Consider the following 19272-nt stretch of genomic DNA (forward strand, 5'->3'; position numbering starts at 1 on the left):
CATTCATTCATTTATTCATTCTACAGGCTTTTTTTTTTTTAAATCAGTGCCAAGTCATTTGTATCTTATTTTTAACCAGAGCAATAAAGTATTTTTTACCACGAGCGTTACTGAGAACTGCGGATGTCGTTATTTCAGTCCCACTCCTCACCCATCAGCGCCCACTTTTGCGCAAGCGTACAGGTGAGAGCCTGAGAACCGTACTCTTAGGCCGCTAATTTACTGCGCAAGCGCCCTGAGGCTGCCTCCGATTCGGCGAGCGCAGGCGCACTTTCTGTAGACCTAGCGCCTCACCGCCTCCCTGGAACCCGCCGCAGTGCGCAAGCGCGCAACATCTCCGTTTCCCTCCCCTCAGCCCCTCACCCCCCCTCCTTTCCCCTTCAAGAAGCCGGCTCCGGGGCGCGCTCACCCCTGTGAGGAGGCCGGAGGCCGGACACAGGAGACGCTCTCTCCATTCCCGGAAGATCATGTACCAGCCCAGCCGGGGGGCGGCCCGGCGCCTCGGCCCCTGCCTTCGCGCCTATCAGGCTCGTCCCCAGGTGAGCGCCGAGAGGAAGCGGGAGGGGAGAGGAGGGGGCGGGGAGAGACCCTCCTCAGCCGGCGCGTGGGGCGGAGCGCGCGTCCCGTTTCGCGCAGGCGTACTGACGTCCCACCACTCCTTCCCACCTGTGCGGAGCGGCGCGTGGAGGGGCGAGGGGTCTCAGGGACCGGAGGGCGGCGCTGCCAGCCCTGTCGCGCACGGGACGTCTGTCTCCCGGAACTTGGGGGGCAGGCGGGGTTGAGGCTGGCGCGGTGGGGCGCGGCCGCATTTCTCCCGCGTCTTCGCGGTTACCTGTGTCTGGAGGTGATTTGAAGGACAGAGGGCGGAGAGGTTCGCGGCGCCTCCAGGGAGCCGACCAGACGGACCTGCGGGCCGCGCTCTGCAGCCCACGCATCTTGCACCGGGATAGCGGTCCCGGCGGGAAGGCCGGCCCGAGTGGACCCGGTTCGGGCCCTTGTGCCCGGGCGGGCAAGATGGCCACGCCCCCGGCGGAGACGGCGCCTCCGGGACACCGTCGGGGACAGAGGTACCCGCGCGGCCTGCCCGCCTTCCCCGATAATAAGACCCCTCGGGGGCTCCTTGAAAACGCAGGAGCTCGAGTCAGGCCTGACTTTGAGTTACTTCTGCCTCATCGCAGTTTCAGCATCAGTAAATCAGGAGCATCATGAGGTCCATCCAGCCTTTAACAGTCTCCTGGGCTTTTTCGTGTCATTAGAGGAGCCCAAGTGATGAGCTTACATTTATATACTACTTTACAGGTCGCAAAGTTTTATTGACATTTATTATCTCTTAAAGTCCTCATTGTGATTCAGTGTGGCTTCATCGTCCTTATTTATAGTACATTTATGGAAAACTCAGGCTGAGGGAATTAGAGTGCCTAACGTTACATTATAGAATTGGAACTCCAAAGTCTCCTAGTTCCAGTTGGATGTTCTTTTCTCTGCAACAGCCGCCTCACATACTCCTGGAGTTGTGTTAGAGGCCACATCATTTCATCCACAATATAACGAGACCTGTCTGGTGTTCATTCATTTGTTCATTCTTAAGTATGCACTCTTGTGATTCTTGCTGTAAGAGACAGACCTGCCCCCAAAGAGGTTTGGAATCTTAAATCTAAACGTATTTGCTATTTTGGCTAGGTATTTGTACTTAAGTCACAAGAAAGTATATCCTCCTGTTTTAAGCAGAGATGGAAATGAATTTTTCCTCTAGTAATTTGATCTTTTCTGTCAGAAGGAGCAGGTGGATTGGAAGCGTGTTAATGGGCAGAGTTTGGATGGAGGGGCATTAGGCAGCTGGATTCTTACCTTTTTTCTCTTTTGTTCTTCCTCCTCAGGACCAGTCTTCTCCATGGGCTCTACCATTCCCACCCCTTTGGCCTCACTCCACAACCACCACTTCTCCATCTTTGCCTCTTTTCTGGTCTCCCCCACCCCCAAGCCCTCCCACCCGACTGCTTCCCCCAGCTCCCCCACTGCCTCTCCCTCAGGTCCAAGCCCTCACCTCACCATGGGTGGTTCTCCCCCCAGGAAAGGGGGAGGAGGGGCCAGGACCCGAGTTACTTAGCGGCTGCCTGGATGGGCTCAGGAGCCTGTTTGAGGGGCCTCCCTGCCCCTGTCCTGGAGCTCTGATACCTTTCCAAGCCCCTGGAACCGCCCACCCTTCCCCTGCCACTCCATCAGGAGATCCAAGTATGGAGGAGCACCTGGCTGTCATGTATGAGAGACTGAGACAAGAGGTAAGTCCATTCAAAAGTGGCCTTTGTCCAAAATGGGGAGAGATGTAGGTAATTCTTAAAAATAGGAAGTTAGTCAGTCAGCTGGATTGTTTCTTGGAACCATGAGACAGGCATCGAAATATGTTTCAAACATTTCCCAAGGAAAAGATACTCCTCGGTTTGAATTAGGGATGAGATAACCTTTCACTCAGGAATAAGGAGACACTCGATATAGAAAATTGAGGAGTAGGATCATCTTTTCTTTCCTCCTGGATTCATGCCTTCTTCTTCCACCTAGCTTCCCAATCTCTTCCTTCACTCCCACGACTACACTCTCTACTCATCGGATGTGGAATTCATCAATGAGATCCTCAACATGCGTACCAAGTGAGAATCCATTGAACGGGTAGGGCCTTGGGCAGGAAAAGGACCCAGTGCTATTTTCACTTATTAGAGACGGTCCTAAGTTGCTTCTCACCACCGTCCCCAATTCCTCTGTCAGAGAACAGTTTGGTTTTCTGATTGTGTCGTCATGAGATTTCTTCCCCATCTCTTCCTGTCAGAGGCCGGACATGGTACATTCTGTCACTGACTCTCTGCCGCTTCCTGGCCTGGAACTATTTTGCACAGCTTCGGCTGGAGATTCTGCAGCTGACACGCCACCCTGAGAATTGGACCCTGCAAGCCCGCTGGCGGCTTGTGGGACTGCCCATTCACCTGCTCTTTCTTCGTTTTTATAAGCGTGACAAGGAGGAGCTTTACCGGTAAGAGAAGTGAGAAAAGAAACACCACAACTTTCTAATCTTACCCTTTTGCGAGTCTGCAGGCTAGTCTCCTAGACAATCCTCCCATCTACCCTGACTAGACTGCAGGCTCCTTGAAGGCAGGCTTTGTTTTAGTCTACTTTAATATAGAAAAAAATAGGGACTTTGAGTATATAGGAAGCTTCTGAACTCAGTTTCTTCATGTACATTACCTGGCACATAGTAGGGACTCATATACTTAATGAACAGATGAAAATACCTGTCTCTTAAGTTTTGCTTCACAGCCTTGGGTAAACTACTTGGTAAATTTCCAGCACAGAGTAGCATCCCGAGAAATTCTTAGCCTAAGCCCACACCAGTAGTTTCTAAACTTTGCTGCACAGTGGATTCTTGGATTTTTTTTTTTAATCCAAGAATCTTTTTTAAAATATTGGTGCCAGACATCCTGATTTAATTGGGCCCAGGGTAGAACTCAGGATTTTTAAAAGATCCTCAGGTGATCTAACACATAGCAAAGGTTAAGAACTACTAGTTTAAACAAATGCTTGAATTAAAACTTTAGGACCAATAACCCTCTCTCTCAGTGAGCCTCTTTCTCCCTTCACCAGGACCTATGATGCCTATTCCACCTTCTACCTGAATTCCAATGGCCTCATTTGTCGCCATCGCCTAGACAAAGTGAGTGCTAGGGCTGTGGGGGGCGGGGGGTGGTGTGCGGGGTGACAAAGTAGAACATCACACCAGCTACATTAACCTTTCTCGCTTTAGCTGATGCCTTCACATTCACCCCCCGCACCTGTGAAGAAGCTGTTAGTGGGAGCCCTGGTGGCTCTGGGGCTGTCGGAACCAGAACCCAACTTACACCTGTGTTCCAAGGACTGATCAGGAACTGGGGCAGAGGCAGCACTGATGACTTTGCTACGCACAAAAAGAGGCGGTGGAGGCAGCTGAGAGCCTCAGAGCCAGTTACCTCCCCAATTCGCTCTCCTCCTCTACTTTCCATCTCATGCTATGTAAAGCTGCTGTGTAATTTAACTTGTAAATAATAAAATCTACATGAATATATGAGATCCAATTTCCATGTCACTTTTTTCTGAATCTCAAAAGTTCCCCATGGAATTTCCCTGGTGATCCAGGGGTTAGGACTCCACACTCTTCACTGCTGAGGGCAAGGATTCAATCCCTGGTCAGGGAACTAAGATCCCACAAGCCGAGTAGCCAAAAAAAAAAGTTCCCCATAGCTTTACTCTAAAAATATTTTTATTAATAGATATTAAATAAGGTACAGAAGGAAAAGGAGCTGGTGTTAGGTTCTGATTGTTCTGTCCCCTGCTCTTCACCCTAGCTCTTCCCGTGTCTTGCCTATTTTTTTGGGCATTTTCTTAGCATGGGGATCTTCTAGCTCCTTGGCCTTGTAATAGTGGGGCGCCACTTCGAGAAGCCAACTGCTCTCAATCTCCAATACCTGCAAGAGGAGAGAAAAAAATCAGCAAGATTCTCTTTTGTCCAACCTAGATTCTGAGATGTGTGTGATTTTTAAAAAGGTTCTCTTCTTTCCCCTTTGTCTGTAGGGCAAGGGAAATGGGTATCTGGCTCTAATACTCTATATCCCAACACTCTGTTATATGTTGTTCAAGAGCACAAGTAAGCTAACTAAACAAAAGCCTGAACCTAAAGACTAAAATACACTCAAGACAAAGGCCACACCTGCTTTGTTCACCATTATCACTGCAGCCCCTGAAGCACTGAGACAATACATTCAGCACTTAGTGAATGAACAGTTAGATCTTAGCGGATGCTGAGACAGCTTTAGAATGGATGCCTTTCTACCTTATCCTACCTTAAACCAAGTTGCTTTCCTCTTTCTCTGCCAGTCCCAGCAACCTGAACCTGGGTTTTTCGCATGCCAGAATACCATCTCCCACACAAGCCACCTGCCTGGGCAGGCCAAGGTGCCCTCACCTGTCTCATGAACTCTTTGGTGGTCAAGACAAGTTCATGGTAGAGCAGCCAGCGTGGCTGTTCCTCAAAGAGGGAAGAGTTGGGATGAATGAACACCGTCTGCTGCTGTTTGACTGTGCGGTAGCCGCTGCGAGTCAACCGTGCTGTGTGGTAGAAGTAGCCAGCAGTGATGGCCTGGAAGCAGGCGGGAAAGGAAGTCAATGGGAAAGGCTGGCATCCAGGGACCCTCAGCACTCGCTACCTTTTTAGTGCAGGGTTTCACTTCACTTCACTTTGGGAGACCTAAGAAGGTAAGGACCTCCAGTGCCCCAGGAAGAAAGAACAAGGGGAACCCACCTTCCCCAGGGAAAGGGGCACATTCTCAGGTCGCTGGCCCCAGACAAGCTTGCTCCTCAGGAGATACTGGGTGGACGGCAGGAGACTAGACTAAGGAAATGCTGACCTTTCGAACACGGATGTAGTCCCCTTGGCAGGAACTGAGACCAACTTCCACACGTTCCAAGAGCCCCTCCAGCTGCTCCCGCACATCCCGGGCTCGGCGCATGGATCTGAACTGAACAAAGTTCTCATAGCACCACTGGGAAGAGTAACCACTCTCAGCCCACTGTGAAGAGAGAGGGAGGGAAAAAGGGGATGTTAAGTTTATACAGCAGGACCAGAGTCCCCTGTGCCCTCCTCATTCCCATTCACCCAAGCCCAGGGACCTGTGTATAAACATTCAGCAGAACCAGGTGGTCCCCACCAGGGAGGAAGAAGTTGACCCGAGCGTTGTCAGCATGGACGACCTTGTCCTTGGGTCGGTAGAAGATGGAGTTGTTGACAGAGAGCATGGCAGCCACTGTCAGGATCTCCTCTGAACAGCTGTACCTGGGGCAGGAAGGGAGAAACATGAGAGCTCAAAGCAAGACACAGAGGAACAGACCCAGTGAAGAGGAAAGGGACCGCGGTATGATGGATGTCCTCATGCGGCGGCTGCAGGCTGGGCTGACGGCTACAAATCAGAGCGTAGACTGCTTTTGGTGGCAGGGGCAGCAGGATGGGGGTCCAGGAGGGGAGGTCAGGCTGTAGATAAAACAGTAACAGGAGAGACGTGCAGGGAGGCAGGGGTGGGAAAACGTCGTGAGGGTAAGAAGGTGTGCATTACAGCAATTTTTTAAGTTCATGTAATGACCTTTAACTTCAACCACAGCCAAGGGATGGCCTTAAAAAGTGGTCCCCCCACAGCTGCACCTAAATGCTCTAGTCCGAAATGGGAGGAGAGACTAAGTCTCCAAGCCAGCCCTCCCTCAGCACTCCTCACAGATAAAAAGTCTTCCACTTTTGTTCATGCCCCCAAATTTCCTACATTCTTGGCTATCTCACCCATCTGATATCATAACCAAAGACAGGACGGTGTCTGACTGACCCTTGTGGACCTCAAAAGGGCAAGAGGAGTTATCCAACAACTTGTTATTAGTTAAAGAATAATGTGGTGGAGAGGAAAAGGAAGTGCACAAAGATGGCCCCAGAGACAGAAGCAGGCATGGCCAGTGTGTGTGCCAGAGGCCCGGCTGAGTCAAGGGCTTACTTCTCAGAGGCCAGGATCATTTTAGACAGCATGGGGTCCACAGGCAGCTCTGCCATCTTTCGACCAGACTAAGGAGAGGAAAGAGAGAGTTGAGGCCACTCCTTCTTCAGGTGTCCCCCTGCCCCTCAAGGGGTCACCCTAGCCTTCCTCCAACCCCAGCCCACTGCCCTCCCACCTCACCGTGGTGAGCTCCCCAAGGTGGTTGAGGGCTCCTAGTGCATAGAGCTGCTCCAGAGCCAGCAGCAGGGTCTCGTATGGCGGGGGGTCCAGGAAATCAAAGTGCATTAGGTCATGGATCCCTGGAAAAGGATGGGTGGGGTTAGGACAGACTCCTTCACATGACCAGTGATGGCAGCCCCCCTCCCCTCTCAAGAGGACTGGGGAGCCCAGTCACCTAAGCTCTTAAGCAGCAACACGACGTTGCCCAGGCTGGTCCTCTGAATCTCGGGCACCGTGGTTTCCTCCAGCTCGTGCTGGTAAGCCCAGGCGGTATACAGGCGGAAGCACTTCCCCGCAGCCACCCGACCCGCCCGGCCAGCTCGCTGATTGGCAGAGGCCTGGAAAGAAAGGACCGTTTGTCAGGCCCATTGACACTCTGGTGATGGAAAAGAGAAAGGGTGGTATTTCTGCAAGAAATATGGGGGATATGGGTGCAGACCGCTAACCCCCCTGCTCTGAGCTATCCCCACTGCTTCTGAGTTGGCCTGTTGTCCTCCTCGCCCCATGGAGATCCCACTCCGGCCCAGGCCCACCTTGCTGCAGGGTGTGACAGTGAGCGATTCCATGCCTGTGCGGGGGTTGTAGCTCTTCTGCTTACAGAACCCTGGATCCAGCACATAAATGATGCCCTCAATGGTAAGCGAGGTCTCAGCGATATTGGTTGCCACAACCACCTGAATGAGAGGATGTGGGGTCACCCAGAAACTCCACCCACCTAGTTACCCAGAAGTCATTCTGGAAGACAAGGAGTGGACAAACGGGGGCAAAGGAGCAGGAGCTGAAGCAATCTGGCCAAGGTCAGGAGAGGGGAACAGCCCAGCAGAGAGGGGAGAGAGACGTGGGGATAAGCAGGGCATAACAAGGAAAGAAAACAAAGAGGGTTCAGCAGTTTTTTTCAGAGATGGGAGCTGAGGGAGTTAGGCTCCTGCCCCATCTTCCCCACTGTTGCTTTCATAATTACCTTCATATGTTAGTTCCTAAAATAAACCCCCTGATGAGTCCCGCTGCTCTACTCCTGCCCCTGGTTACACAGCATCCAGAATGATCCTTTTAAAATGTGAGCCTCTTACATCACTCCCTGCATCCTTCAGTGGTTCCCATCCTACCTGACAATCACAGCCAAGATCTTTTAGGCCCCAAGTTCTCCAGACCCTGGCTACCCTTCCGACCTCATCTCTGAGCACCAGCGCTCCTCACTCCACCCCTGCCCTCACACCCATCCTCCACGTGGGTTATTCCCTCCACTTGGCGCATCTTCCGGATCAGATGTCAGCCTGGCACCCTCCCTTGCCTGGCTGAGGCTCCAGTTTCACACTCACCTCATCAGACAGGGGGTGTCCCTACACCCTAAGGAAAATACCTTCCTGCCATTCTTTCCCCCCAACCTTGACTCCCCTGGATGTGCACTGTACTTCTTCAGAGCCTTTGTCACAAATTGACATTATGTATTTATGTGTTACTTCCTAACCTCTGTTAGTCTAAACTCCCTGAGGCTAGAGACTTCGTTTAGTCCATCACTATATCCTCATCCCTTAGAACAGTTCCTGGAAAGTGGGAGGAGCTCTATAAATATTTGTGGAAAGTTACATCTTTGCTCACAGTCCTTTGATGACCACTCACTGGTCTGAAGTCCACACTCTTCCTCCTGCCATCAAAGGCTCTGTCTAACCGCCATCCCAAGTTGTTTTCAGCTGTCTCCCCTTCCTTTGCCATGTGAGCCTTCCATTAAGCCTGCTAGATTACTCTGACCTCAAACACCCCTTAGGCCTTCCTCTGATACTCCCCCAGCATCTTCCTTAAAGATCCAGTTCAAATCCTGCCTCCTGGCAAACCCAGACCCTCCCTTCTCATTGCATCTCTGCCACACTCACTTTCTGGACCATGCATTTGACTATCTCTCTGTCCCTGCTGTTGTCACCCTCTCCAGCGCCAGCAGTGACGGGCTGGCTGACTGCCACCCAGCCTCGCAGCTGTGCCAGGAAACACGTTGCACAGGGCATGCGCGTTCCTTCCTTTTCACTACTAACTGCATGAACCATAGGGAATGATGAATGTGGGCTTCTCCAACTGACCTTCCGTGCCCCCGGGGGCGTGGGCTGGAAGATCCGCGCCTGCATGTCGGAAGGCAGGTTGGCATAAATGGGCAGCACCAGGAGCTCCCGGATTTTGGAGCCCAGGCGGCGGCAGCGATCCTGGAGCATCTCGCAGGCAGCCTCGATCTCCTCCTGGATTTGGGTCGGGGAGAGCAGCACGGAACCCAGAGTCACGCAGGGCTGACCCGCCAGCCCAGTCTTCCCCAGGATACATACACCAGCCCTGCCCCACATCGCACCTGTCCTGTCAGGAACACCAGGATGTCCCCAGGGGGCTGAGTCACGTGGATCTGCAGCACGGACACCACACAGGCCTCCAGGTAGTCCGCCTCCGGAGCCTGGGCAGGAGGACGCAGGGTCACGGGAGGGCCACCTGCTCCAGCAAACCCCTTCCTCTCCTCCTACCTCGACATACACTTCATCCCGGTTCCCCTCAGGACTCTCATCCCATCCTTCCCTCCAAGGCCAATCTCCTCCAAGGCTCTGCTGCCTTCACACTTAAGCCCGCCCTCCCTAAGGGGGCACCTTGGTGTAGAAGATGTCAACTGGAAATCTGCGTCCAGGGATTCGGAAGATGGGGGCGTCATCGAAGAAAGTGGAAAAGCGGGCCGTGTCCAATGTGGCTGAAGCCACCAGGACCTTGAGCTCAGGTCGGAACCGTGCAACATCCTTGATCAAGCCAAAGAGAATGTCTGTGTGCAGGGTCCGTTCGTGGGCCTCATCCACCATCACCACACTGGGGAAGGAACGGGGGCAGCAGTGAGCTGGGGGTGCGGGACACTGGGACCTCCAGAGGAGAGAAACAGAAGAAAGCAAAGAGCCAAAGGGTGAATGTGGGAGGAAGGGGCTCCAAAGAGAGGCCAGTCATCGCAGTTAAGACAGACAACAGAAAGTCAGAGAAGGAGGGGGCTTGTGAGTGTACAGCATCTCCCAGCCTGGGCAGACAACAGCACCCACGATCTAACCCTAACTCTCTGGGCCAATCTCAGTTCTAGGACGGTTAAAACCATAAAGATTCATGAACTGGTGGATAAGTCAGAAGAGAAGACAATGGCCAAACTGGCTGTTGGAAGTGAGAAAACAGGGTGGGAAGAAATGAGACAAAAGCCAGAGATGAAAGGATATGATAAAGGAAGATGCTGAAGGTCAGAAGAGCAGCAGACGGGAGGGAGACGAGGGTGGGTGGCTCCCCTTCCCATGGGAGCTGGGGGAGCTGTGCGGACCTGTAACTTGCAAGGTCAGGCTCAGAGAGGAACTCCCGGAGAAGCATCCCGTCCGTCATGTAGCGCAGGACGGTTCGCTCTGACGTGCAGTCCTCAAAGCGGATGCTGTAGCCGACCTGTTGAGGGGTCCAGGAGTGATGAACAGTTGGGCTGGTGCTCCCGGGAGGGAGGGCCAGGGGACAAGGGCAAACACCTGGACCGGTGGGGGGCAGGGGGAGCCTGTGGGCGGCTGGGACTGAATCCCAGACCCGAGGGGCTCCCCGCAACCCTCAGTCCCCACAGGTCTCACCTCATTGCCAAGCTTCACACCCATCTCCCGGGCCACTCGGGCAGCCACGCTCATGGCTGCCACTCTCCGGGGCTGGGTACAGGCGATCTTCATACCCTTTTTTGTGTAACCCTGCATGACAAGAATAAAGAGGAGGCTTTCCCTTTGCTAAATATGCAATTCAGAAAAGCTGGAAATGCAGGCCAGGGCAGCAGGAACGGAGGAACAGACAGAAGCTGAAAATCAGACAAAGATCAACAGATAGGATGGCAGACGTGGAGCTCCCTAAGGGTCCTCACCCAGCCCTGGCAGTCCCAGCCCGCTGGGTCATCAGGTTCAGGGCTCTACGAGATGTGAGCTGGAAAAGGACTGACCGACTGGGTAGACCCCAAAGCAAGGGGAACAAAGGAAGGCACAAAAGCAGGCGAGGTCTTTTCAGTCCTCATTCCCTGGCCCTGCAGAGGCCAGGCTGGTGGAGCGCGGGGTCCGCGTTCACACCCACCTGCCGTCTATCCATCTCCACCTCCTGCCTACGTGAAGGCACAGCACGCCTCCCAGGCATGGACCCCATGGCAGGAAGTGAGAAGGGAAATGGGGAAAGGGTGTGGTCCTTCCTTTGAAGACCCTCACTACCGAGCAGAAAAGACTAAAGGAGTGAGACGAAAAGGGAAAGCAATGACATAAAACCCCATGAAAAGAGCTACCAGCACAGCGCTGGTCAGTGGCAACTGAGGGTGTGGCTGCCGTACCTCCTCAAAGAGGTACTGAGGGATCTGGGTGGTCTTGCCCGAGCCTGTCTCGCCTTCGATGATGAGGACCTGATGATTAGCAATAGCGGCCAGGAGCTCCTCTCGAAATGGGAACACAGGAAGGCTGCGGCGCACGGCCTGGATGGACTCCTTCTGCTGGGCCTGAGTGGGGGCGGGCGGGGCCGACGGCTCCTAAGGATGGGAAAGAGGGCTGTGAGCATCAGGGCCAGTGCCAGCCTCCTCAGGATGTCCCTGCGCCCCCTACCCTCACCTCATCGCCCTGGAGCTGAGTGGCCCGGACAAACTCAATGGTCTCCTCCTCCTCCAGCACCAGCTGATACTTGGGCTCCTGGGAGGCAGCATCTCGGGCCCCAAACTTCAGGGATGCTGCCCCGAGCCGGGCCTCCTCCCAGCGCCGCTGCTCCTCCCCAGGGGCGCCGGACTCCTCCTCCACTAGATCCACTGCTGCGTGCAGGCTACGGAGACAGGGGGACGTGGAGACAGAGCTGCCCTCTCTGCCCAGCGCCCCCTCCCCAGCCGCTACTGCCACAGAGAAAGGCAAGACAAGGGAGGGCCCGCCAAGCCGCCGCCCTAGTCCCCGAAGCCTTCCCTCCCCTCCGCTCGGGCACCTGGGCTGAAGCGGCGACCCCTCGCCTCACCTGTCCTCGGGTCTCCTCGGGCATGTGGTAGCGATTGGTGGCCTCCAGTTTCTCCTGCTCCCCAGCCGCCCGGTACTCCCGGGCCAGATCCCGCACGCGCCGCTTGTACCTGAGCTCCCGGCGCTCGTGTCGGCTCAGCTCCACGTCCCCAAAGAGGAACTCCTCGTCCGCCAGCTCGGCCTCCAGGTCTTCCAGCTTCTCTCGCTCCCGCTTGGCCAGGTACTCTCGGCGGGATTTCTTCCTCAGCTCAGGGACCTGGGTCAGGCCAGGGCAGTCAGAGCCTCCCCTCGCTAGAAGAGTGACCTCTTTCCCCTGTCCCCTTAAGAGGCACAACCTCCTGGGCAGGCCTGCCCGGGAACCTAAAGATGTGTCCTCCACCGTCCTTCCCTTTTCACTGAACAGCCTAACGAGGAGCCCAACGTAGGGCCCACACGCTGCCTTCCAGCAGCTCGGACGGTCCTTCCAGGCAGCCTCACCATCTTTGCCAATACCGATTCACCAGGATGATTATGCGTGTATTTTCTATTCTACCCTTGCTATTTTGTTCAACCCAGTGTAAAGGGGGAAAACATGACAGCTGACGCCACGATGTGGAGGCAGAGGTCTCCAACTGAAAACAACTGAGACACTCAGAATCCGCCAGGGGCCCTCCCCTGGGGGGCCGAGTGTATCCGGTTGACCAAAGAGTTCATTCAGGCTTTTCTGTAACATCTTATGGAAAACACTTGAATGAACTTTTTGGCCAACTTGATACTTAATTGCTTGGTTTTTTTGTTCCATGATACACTAAAATGGAGTTTATGCTCATGAGCTGATCTGAGTACCACAATCAAATTCTCCTTTGGCCTGACAGGCACACCGCTGGACAGTACCCGCCCTCGCCCCACCATGGGATGTACACACCACCACCCAAGAAGCGCTGCTGCTACAGCTGTTTAATCTGAGTCTAAGCGAGCTGCAAGACCCAATTTCCACTTTAAAGTAAGCACTGGGACAGAACTTAACACCACAAGATACGGATCAGATAAATCCAGAATGTAGGACATGGTGTACAAGATGAGACAGAAAGCAAGAGAGAAGGGGAAAATGAAACAAACTGAAGAGACCTCACACTCAAATGCAACACATGAAATGCAACTGGCTTCCAGTTTGGAAAAAGCAGTTATTAAAGACATTTGGGGATAACTGAGGAAATCTTATTGTGGGCAGATTCTTAGCTGATCCATGAGAATCATCTTCTTGGGTGTGACAGTGGCGCGGTGTGAGAATGTCTGCAGACACCAGGGACACGCTGATGGCATAAAATGCCACGATGTCTAAAACTTTCGTACGGTTCAAAAAGGACCAAAAAAGCTGCCACTTACAAACACTGAAAACTGAAAATATTGCAATTTTTTAATCCAAACAGTCTGGATAGATGTTGTTACGCTATTCTTTCAACTTTCCTATTGGTGTAAATTATGAAAATTTTCATAATTAAAAAAGGAAAGAAAAGTTCAAGAAAGTAAAAATACTACATCAGCACCAAGAGACATCTCAGAAGTCTCTGGCTACAGTCACTTTCTGGGGTGTAACCTGAGATGGATACATCAGGGGAGACCCGATGGCCACTAAGGCATTGTTAAGACACCAAGAGTCTCGAAATTCTTTGGGGGAAATCTAAGTGTGACTTACATGGGAAAGCCAGGCCTTCAGAAAACTGCAACCCTACCGAGGCTCCCCTGTAACAAGTCTAGTGCATGAATCACAAAGGCTCAGTCCCTGTGCAGTGAGAAGACCAACTCTGAAAATCAGTGGGTGATCACAAGGCCCGGGGGAGTGGGAGATGGGGTGGGGAAATGGAGGGATTAGACCGTAGGAAGGTATGTGGAGATGGTGTGCACAAGCTCAGCAGTCAGCACATCCCTGCCCTGCCCCTGTCCTCCAGCCAGCCCCTTGACCTTCCAGCTGCCTTTTGAGTATACCTCTTTAAGTCCCAGGAACAGGGAAATACTCCCTCACTAACATACAGTCTGATCTGATCCTAAGGAGTGAGAGGGTTTCTGGGCCATTTCCTTCCCACTACAGTTTAAGTCTATCCTTAGCTGGCCCCTCAACCAGAGACCCAACACCCCCCACCCCACTTCCTCTCCATCTTTCCTCCCTACCCCTAACCACTCCATCAGGAAGTCTTTCCCTTTGTCTTTCTGGGCACAGGGACTCACCATGGCTTTCCGGTCTTCCTCAGCCATCTTGAGGCGTTTCTGAGCCTCTTCGTAAGCCTAGGAGAAGAAGGCAAGACTGGTCAAAGTCCCCACGCCCACAGCCATTCCTGTCTAGAATCACAAGCATCACTCAGATGTTCCCTAGCACAAAGAAACGTCCCCCCTTCACTGAGGAATCTCTGTGGTTACAGGTTCAGCAGAGAGCCACTTTAGCCCAAAGACCCAAAGAGATAACCAGACTACTGGAGGTGTCCCCTTGTCTTCCCAGAGATCACTATCTGCGGTCACACCCAACCTCAGACCAGATCCAGGGGTCTGCGTGGGAACTGAGGGAACGTGCTGCTCCAACGCACCTTCTTGTCTGACCGCTCCAGGACGTTTCGAGTCCGATCCTTGTCCCGCTGCCGAACCCGCTCGGCAAACGCATCGCGTTCCTCCAGGTCCTGAAGGCGCTCTCGCTCTGTCCGCTCCCACTCATCCTCTGACTCTGGCTTTTCCGTCTGCTCTTTCTTCTCCCTGCAGCCCAGCCCAGAGGATTAACTGAGGGCACTCAGAGGCTTCCCGTCCCATCAACCACCTGCCCCATTCTCTCGCCCCCTACTTCTGACTTACCCTGTCTTCCTCTTTCCTTTCTCAGAAACTTGTTCCTCCTCCTCGTCTTCCTCTTCCGCCTCACGTTTCTTCCTGAGGTGTTTCCGTTTTTTCCGCTTCTTCTGGATACTGCTCCCGGCCCTGCCCACAGTCTCCTCGCTGCTCTCCTCACTGTCCTCCAACAACATATAAGAGCGGTTCTTTTCCAGCAAGGCTCGGGCTTCTCGCTCAGCTGCCCGAGCTGGCTTTTCCACCACTGCCTTCCGTGGGACCTGTCGGGAGACAGAGGAAAAGTCAAGGGGATGTGAGCAACTCCTGATCTCTGCCCACCTACTCTGCCCGGTTCCTAATTTAAGGAGTAACTGATCTTAAGCCAGCTGTCATTCTCTCTTCCCCAAGGCTTCACACCATGTCCATCAGCCCAAATGGGGTCTCTCAGTTTCTAAGCCTATCCCGTGCACCCCCTGCTAGGTACTAGGGATATAGGGATAAAGAGACAAAACTTCCTGCCCTCACGGAGTTTACATTCTCACACCCAATTCTCGACTGCTCAGCCTCTGTTCTCCCCAATGACTAAGTCATTCCTACCCAAGGACTGGACAAGGATTGTCCAGATTGTTTTGCAGAGCCCTGTCACGGGCCGGCACTGTACCAGCCTCCAGAGATACCCTGGTGAACAGATTAACACTGAGCTCCTACCCTCACATCAAGTACATTCTAACTTCATCTTTCACCAAGTGCATATGGGACAGCCACACCAGGTTATCTGCCATTCTCTGAACAAGTTCAACACTTTTAGTCTTACTGTATATTTCTGAGCTCTTGTTCTGCAGGGTACAATTAGATGGTATGAATACAAAGACAAAAAACACAGTCTTGTCTTCCAGGAGCTCACCATTACACCTTTACTCTTCCCCTTTCTCTACCCAACAAATTCCAGAGAATCTTTGGGCTGCTTTTCGCCATCACCGCTACACCACTTCTACCCTCCCACAACACTGCCCACACATCTCTTCTATAGCCTCACTCTTCGAAGGGTGGGTAAGTTTCCAGCATCACCCGGAAACTTGTAAGATTTGTTAGAAATGAAGAAAGGAAGAAACCATCCCAGACCTACCGAATCGGAACAAAAGCCGTGGATGAATCCTAAACCTGTTTGAGAAACACTGCTCTATAGACCCTTAAGCCCTCCTCAATCTTCTCCACGGGAGTGGTCGTCCAGCCCGAAAGTGATAACTGCTTGCAAAGTGAAGTCGCTCAGTCGTGTCCGACTCCTTGCGACCCCATGGACTGTAGCCCACCAGGCTCCTCCGTCCATGGGATTCTCCAGGCAAGAATACTGGAGTGGCTTGCCATTTCCTTCTCCAGGGGATCTTCCCGACCCAGGGATCGAACCCAGGTTTCCCGCGTTGCAGGCAGACACTTTAACCTCTGAGCCACCAGGGAAGCCCAAACTGAGCTTAATTCTCCGTTGGACAGTTTGCCCAAGTGAGCCCAAACTCCGTTGGACAAGTAACCTGGGGGCCCCTCCCCTGCTCCACCCACTCTCCCGCCGCTCCCACGCCCGGTCCCGCCTCTCCCAGCACCTTGTTCCAGAGTCTGAGGGCGAAGTCCCGGGCCGGCCCACTGAGGTCCAAGGTATCGGTGTCTCGCAAGCGCTGCACGAACTCCTCTGCCGAGGCACAGCGCTGCGCGGTACCGATCAGGAACTGGGCCACGTGCCGCTCGCTCAGCCCCAGCACCGAGTGCAGCTCGTCTTGCACCCAGCGCTCCAGCCCCGCCGGTGTCGCCATGGCGACACACGCTCCCTATTCCTGGCCCTGAAAGTGTCTCCAGCTGCCACGTCGGCGGCCGGGCGGATCGGAGGCCTAGAGCTCCAGGATGGAGCCTCTGCTCCGGAATGGAGCTGCCTGAGAACCTAGGACTTCAGTTTCCGATAGTCCAAAGCAATCTTCCCGGACCGCAGAGGCCGGAAGTGGCTGCTCTTTTTCGGCCTACGCACTACGGTGGCCGAGCGAGTTCAAATCTCGCGTAATTGTACGCGAAGCTCGGAATAAAACATGTTCATTTCTTCCCCTACTGAATTTCTGTCGCCCTCTGTTGGTCATTAGTGAATATTACATTCATTCATTTCATTCAACTATATTGAGAACCTTGGAGAAGGCAATGGCACCCCACTCCAGTACTCTTGCCTGGAAAATCCCATGGACAGAGGAGCCTGGTAGGCTGCAGACCATGGGGTCGCGAAGAGTCGGACACGACTGAGCGACTTCACTTTCACTTTTCCCTTTCATGCATTGGAGAAGGAAATGGCAACCCACTCCAGTGTTCTTGCCCGGAGAATCCCAGAGACGGGGGAGCCTGGTGGGCCGCCGTCTATGGGGTCACACAGAGTCGGACACGACTGAAGTGACTTAGCAGCATATTGAGAACCTAAAGTGCCTGGTGGCTCAGGTGGGTAATGGCACCCCTCTCCAGTAGTCTTGCCTGGGAAATCCCATGGACGGAGGAGCCTGGTAGGCTACAGTCCATGGGGTCGCGAAGAGTTGGACACGACTGAGAGACTTCACTTTCACTTTTCACTTTCATGCATTGGAGAAGGAAATGTCAACCCGCTCCGGTGTTCTTGCCTGGAGAATCCCAGGGACGGGGGAGCCTGGTGGGCTGCCGTCTCTGGGGTCGCACAGAGTCAGACATGACTAAAGCAACTTAGCAGCAGCAGCAGCAAAGTGCCTGGTGGCTCAGGTGGGAAAGAATCTGCCTACAATGCAGGAGACCTAGGTTTGATCCCTGGGTGGGGAAGACCCCCTTGGAGGAGTAAATGGTAGCTCACTCCAGTATTCTTGCCTGAAGAATTCTATGGACAGAGGAACCTGACCTACTACAGTCCATGGGGTCACAAAGAGTCGGACATAACTGAGAGACCAACACTTCCAATGTGGGCCAGGCACAGTTTTAGTACCCAGGGATATAGCAAAGAACAAATCAGAAACAAATCCCTTACTGAATTTACAGTGGCAGAGGGTTGGGGGTGGGGACCAGCCTGACAGAGACAAGATACATAAAAATATAAAATACTAAGTTATATGGAGCCAAAAATAATGCAAGGTGTGTGTGGGCGCTTGTGGGGTGGGGCATTCAAATTAGAAGATCAGGTCCAGCTTGTTACAGATCAACTGATTAGGAGTGACCTTTGCTAGGACAGTTACCTTCTGCAAGAAGTGAATACAGGTTAGGCTTAATCGAGGACTCCAGGCAGATGAAAACTCAGGATGTGGAGAAAAAGCAAAGGTACCCTCTTTTCTTGGTGCTATCTCATAATGTTATTTTAAAAGATCTGCAAACTAAGAAATATGCAAATTGTATTCTGCTTTTTTTTTTTTTTACTAACAGCTTGAGAAAGTCACCGGTGGCTGCTTAATTTTAAATAAGCAGAACTTGTTGCTTGACTACTGTCTGGCCTCTGATTCTGCTTCATACTTTTACAATTAATTGGATTTATCTGACACTGTGTTGGGAAACTAAACATTTGTTATTCCAACTAACAGCCACAAGTAGCTCCGAATCATTGACGTCATGAGTGCACTGTTTTCTGTTTCTGAAATGGACTGTGAACACCCCTGGCATCTCAGAGCTTCTTACTTCTGCTTTCCTGGGTCAAAACTAATTATGGTCTTTACCTAATTAGCTACTAATGTGAGTACTCTCCCTCCATACTCACACCTGCTCTGAAGTAGCCTATTCTTTTGACACCTTGCTTATTCCCTTGCTGGGAACATCTCTGGCATGTGTTTAAGATCAATTTTTCTAATACATTTTGTTTTTAATAAAGAAGGACCTTCCTCTAGTGATAGGACTCTATCTGCCATATCTTTATTAGCCTGGAGAACTGGAAAAAAAATCTGACAAGTAAAATGTAAATATTCCACACGTAGAAGATACAAATTCACCGAAACGGGAAAGTGTCCCAGTGCCAACTATACTTGGGCCACAAAGCCATGAATTATCTATGGTTCTTAAAACTTTAGGAATGTAAACCCATTGTCTATCAGAGGAGACCCTTTTCAGGAATCTGCCCCTCTGTACTATTCTGCAGCAGTTTCAAGAGATTTATTACTTACGGTCTTGAGTCTTGGAGTAAAATCCCCTGGATTAGCCACTTCTAATCATACACTCTCTGGCTGCTTGCCTTGCACTAGGCTTCTGAATACCAGAATCCTTCAATTCAGAGTGTCCTCTGCTTCCAAATTTTTATCTCCTTTCATCTGCTCATTCGTTCATTCATTCTAAAGATAATTGTGTGTGTCTATCAGGTGCCAGGCATGCGGACGCCGCAGTGAACCCAGCTGACTGTTTGTCATCATGGTATGTCCAGTGTGTGGGTGCTCCAACTGTCCTTCCTCACACCAGCCCTAGACTTACAAAAATAATAATTTTTAAAATTACTTTTTAATCATTTAAAAGTATTTATTTTTGGCTGCACTGGGTCTTCAATGCGCATGAACTTTCCCTAGTTGCAGCAAGTCGGGGCTCCTCTTTGCTGAGGTGGCAGGAGGGCTTCTCATTGTGGTGGCTTTTCTCGTTTCAGAGCACGGACTCTAGGTACCCGGGCTCAGTACTTGTGGTACACCAGCCTAGTTGCCCTGCAGCAGGTGGCATCTTCTGGAGCAGGGGTCAAACCTGTGTCCCCTGCATTGGCAGGCAGATTCTTAACC

General features: G+C 52.3%; 3 protein-coding genes across 3 annotated transcripts in view; 1 reads left to right on the forward strand and 2 right to left on the reverse strand.

Annotated features, from left to right (window-relative positions):
• Nucleotides 1-1002, reverse strand: part of PPP1R10 (protein phosphatase 1 regulatory subunit 10) — a 37899-nt gene extending 36897 nt beyond the window's left edge. The window contains exon 1 of the mRNA XM_070360809.1: nt 833-1002. The gene's annotated coding sequence lies outside the window, so the exon portion shown is untranslated. The remainder of the gene's footprint in view (nt 1-832) is intronic.
• C23H6orf136 (chromosome 23 C6orf136 homolog) lies at nt 250-4090 on the forward strand. The gene is given in 10 exon segments (XM_014481892.2): nt 250-595; nt 597-648; nt 650-757; nt 760-868; nt 871-1067; nt 1878-2279; nt 2557-2645; nt 2822-3022; nt 3631-3700; nt 3791-4090. Coding segments are annotated over 10 exon segments (1470 nt in total). The 5' UTR covers nt 250-467; the 3' UTR covers nt 3905-4090.
• A 174-nt stretch (nt 4091-4264) lies between these two features.
• DHX16 (DEAH-box helicase 16) lies at nt 4265-16543 on the reverse strand. Its single transcript, XM_005906947.3, is given in 21 exon segments — nt 4265-4487; nt 4985-5158; nt 5427-5588; nt 5689-5851; nt 6552-6619; nt 6732-6850; nt 6946-7108; nt 7304-7444; nt 8843-8995; nt 9103-9201; nt 9389-9599; nt 10087-10202; nt 10376-10486; nt 11104-11295; nt 11375-11569; nt 11571-11579; nt 11763-12017; nt 13967-14023; nt 14320-14482; nt 14579-14829; nt 16144-16543. Coding segments are annotated over 21 exon segments (3138 nt in total). The 5' UTR covers nt 16351-16543; the 3' UTR covers nt 4265-4358.
• Between the last annotated feature and the right edge of the window lie 2729 nt (nt 16544-19272).

The sequence above is a fragment of the Bos mutus genome, chromosome 23, assembly GCF_027580195.1.
Source record: "Bos mutus isolate GX-2022 chromosome 23, NWIPB_WYAK_1.1, whole genome shotgun sequence".
Taxonomy (NCBI): domain Eukaryota; kingdom Metazoa; phylum Chordata; class Mammalia; order Artiodactyla; family Bovidae; genus Bos; species Bos mutus.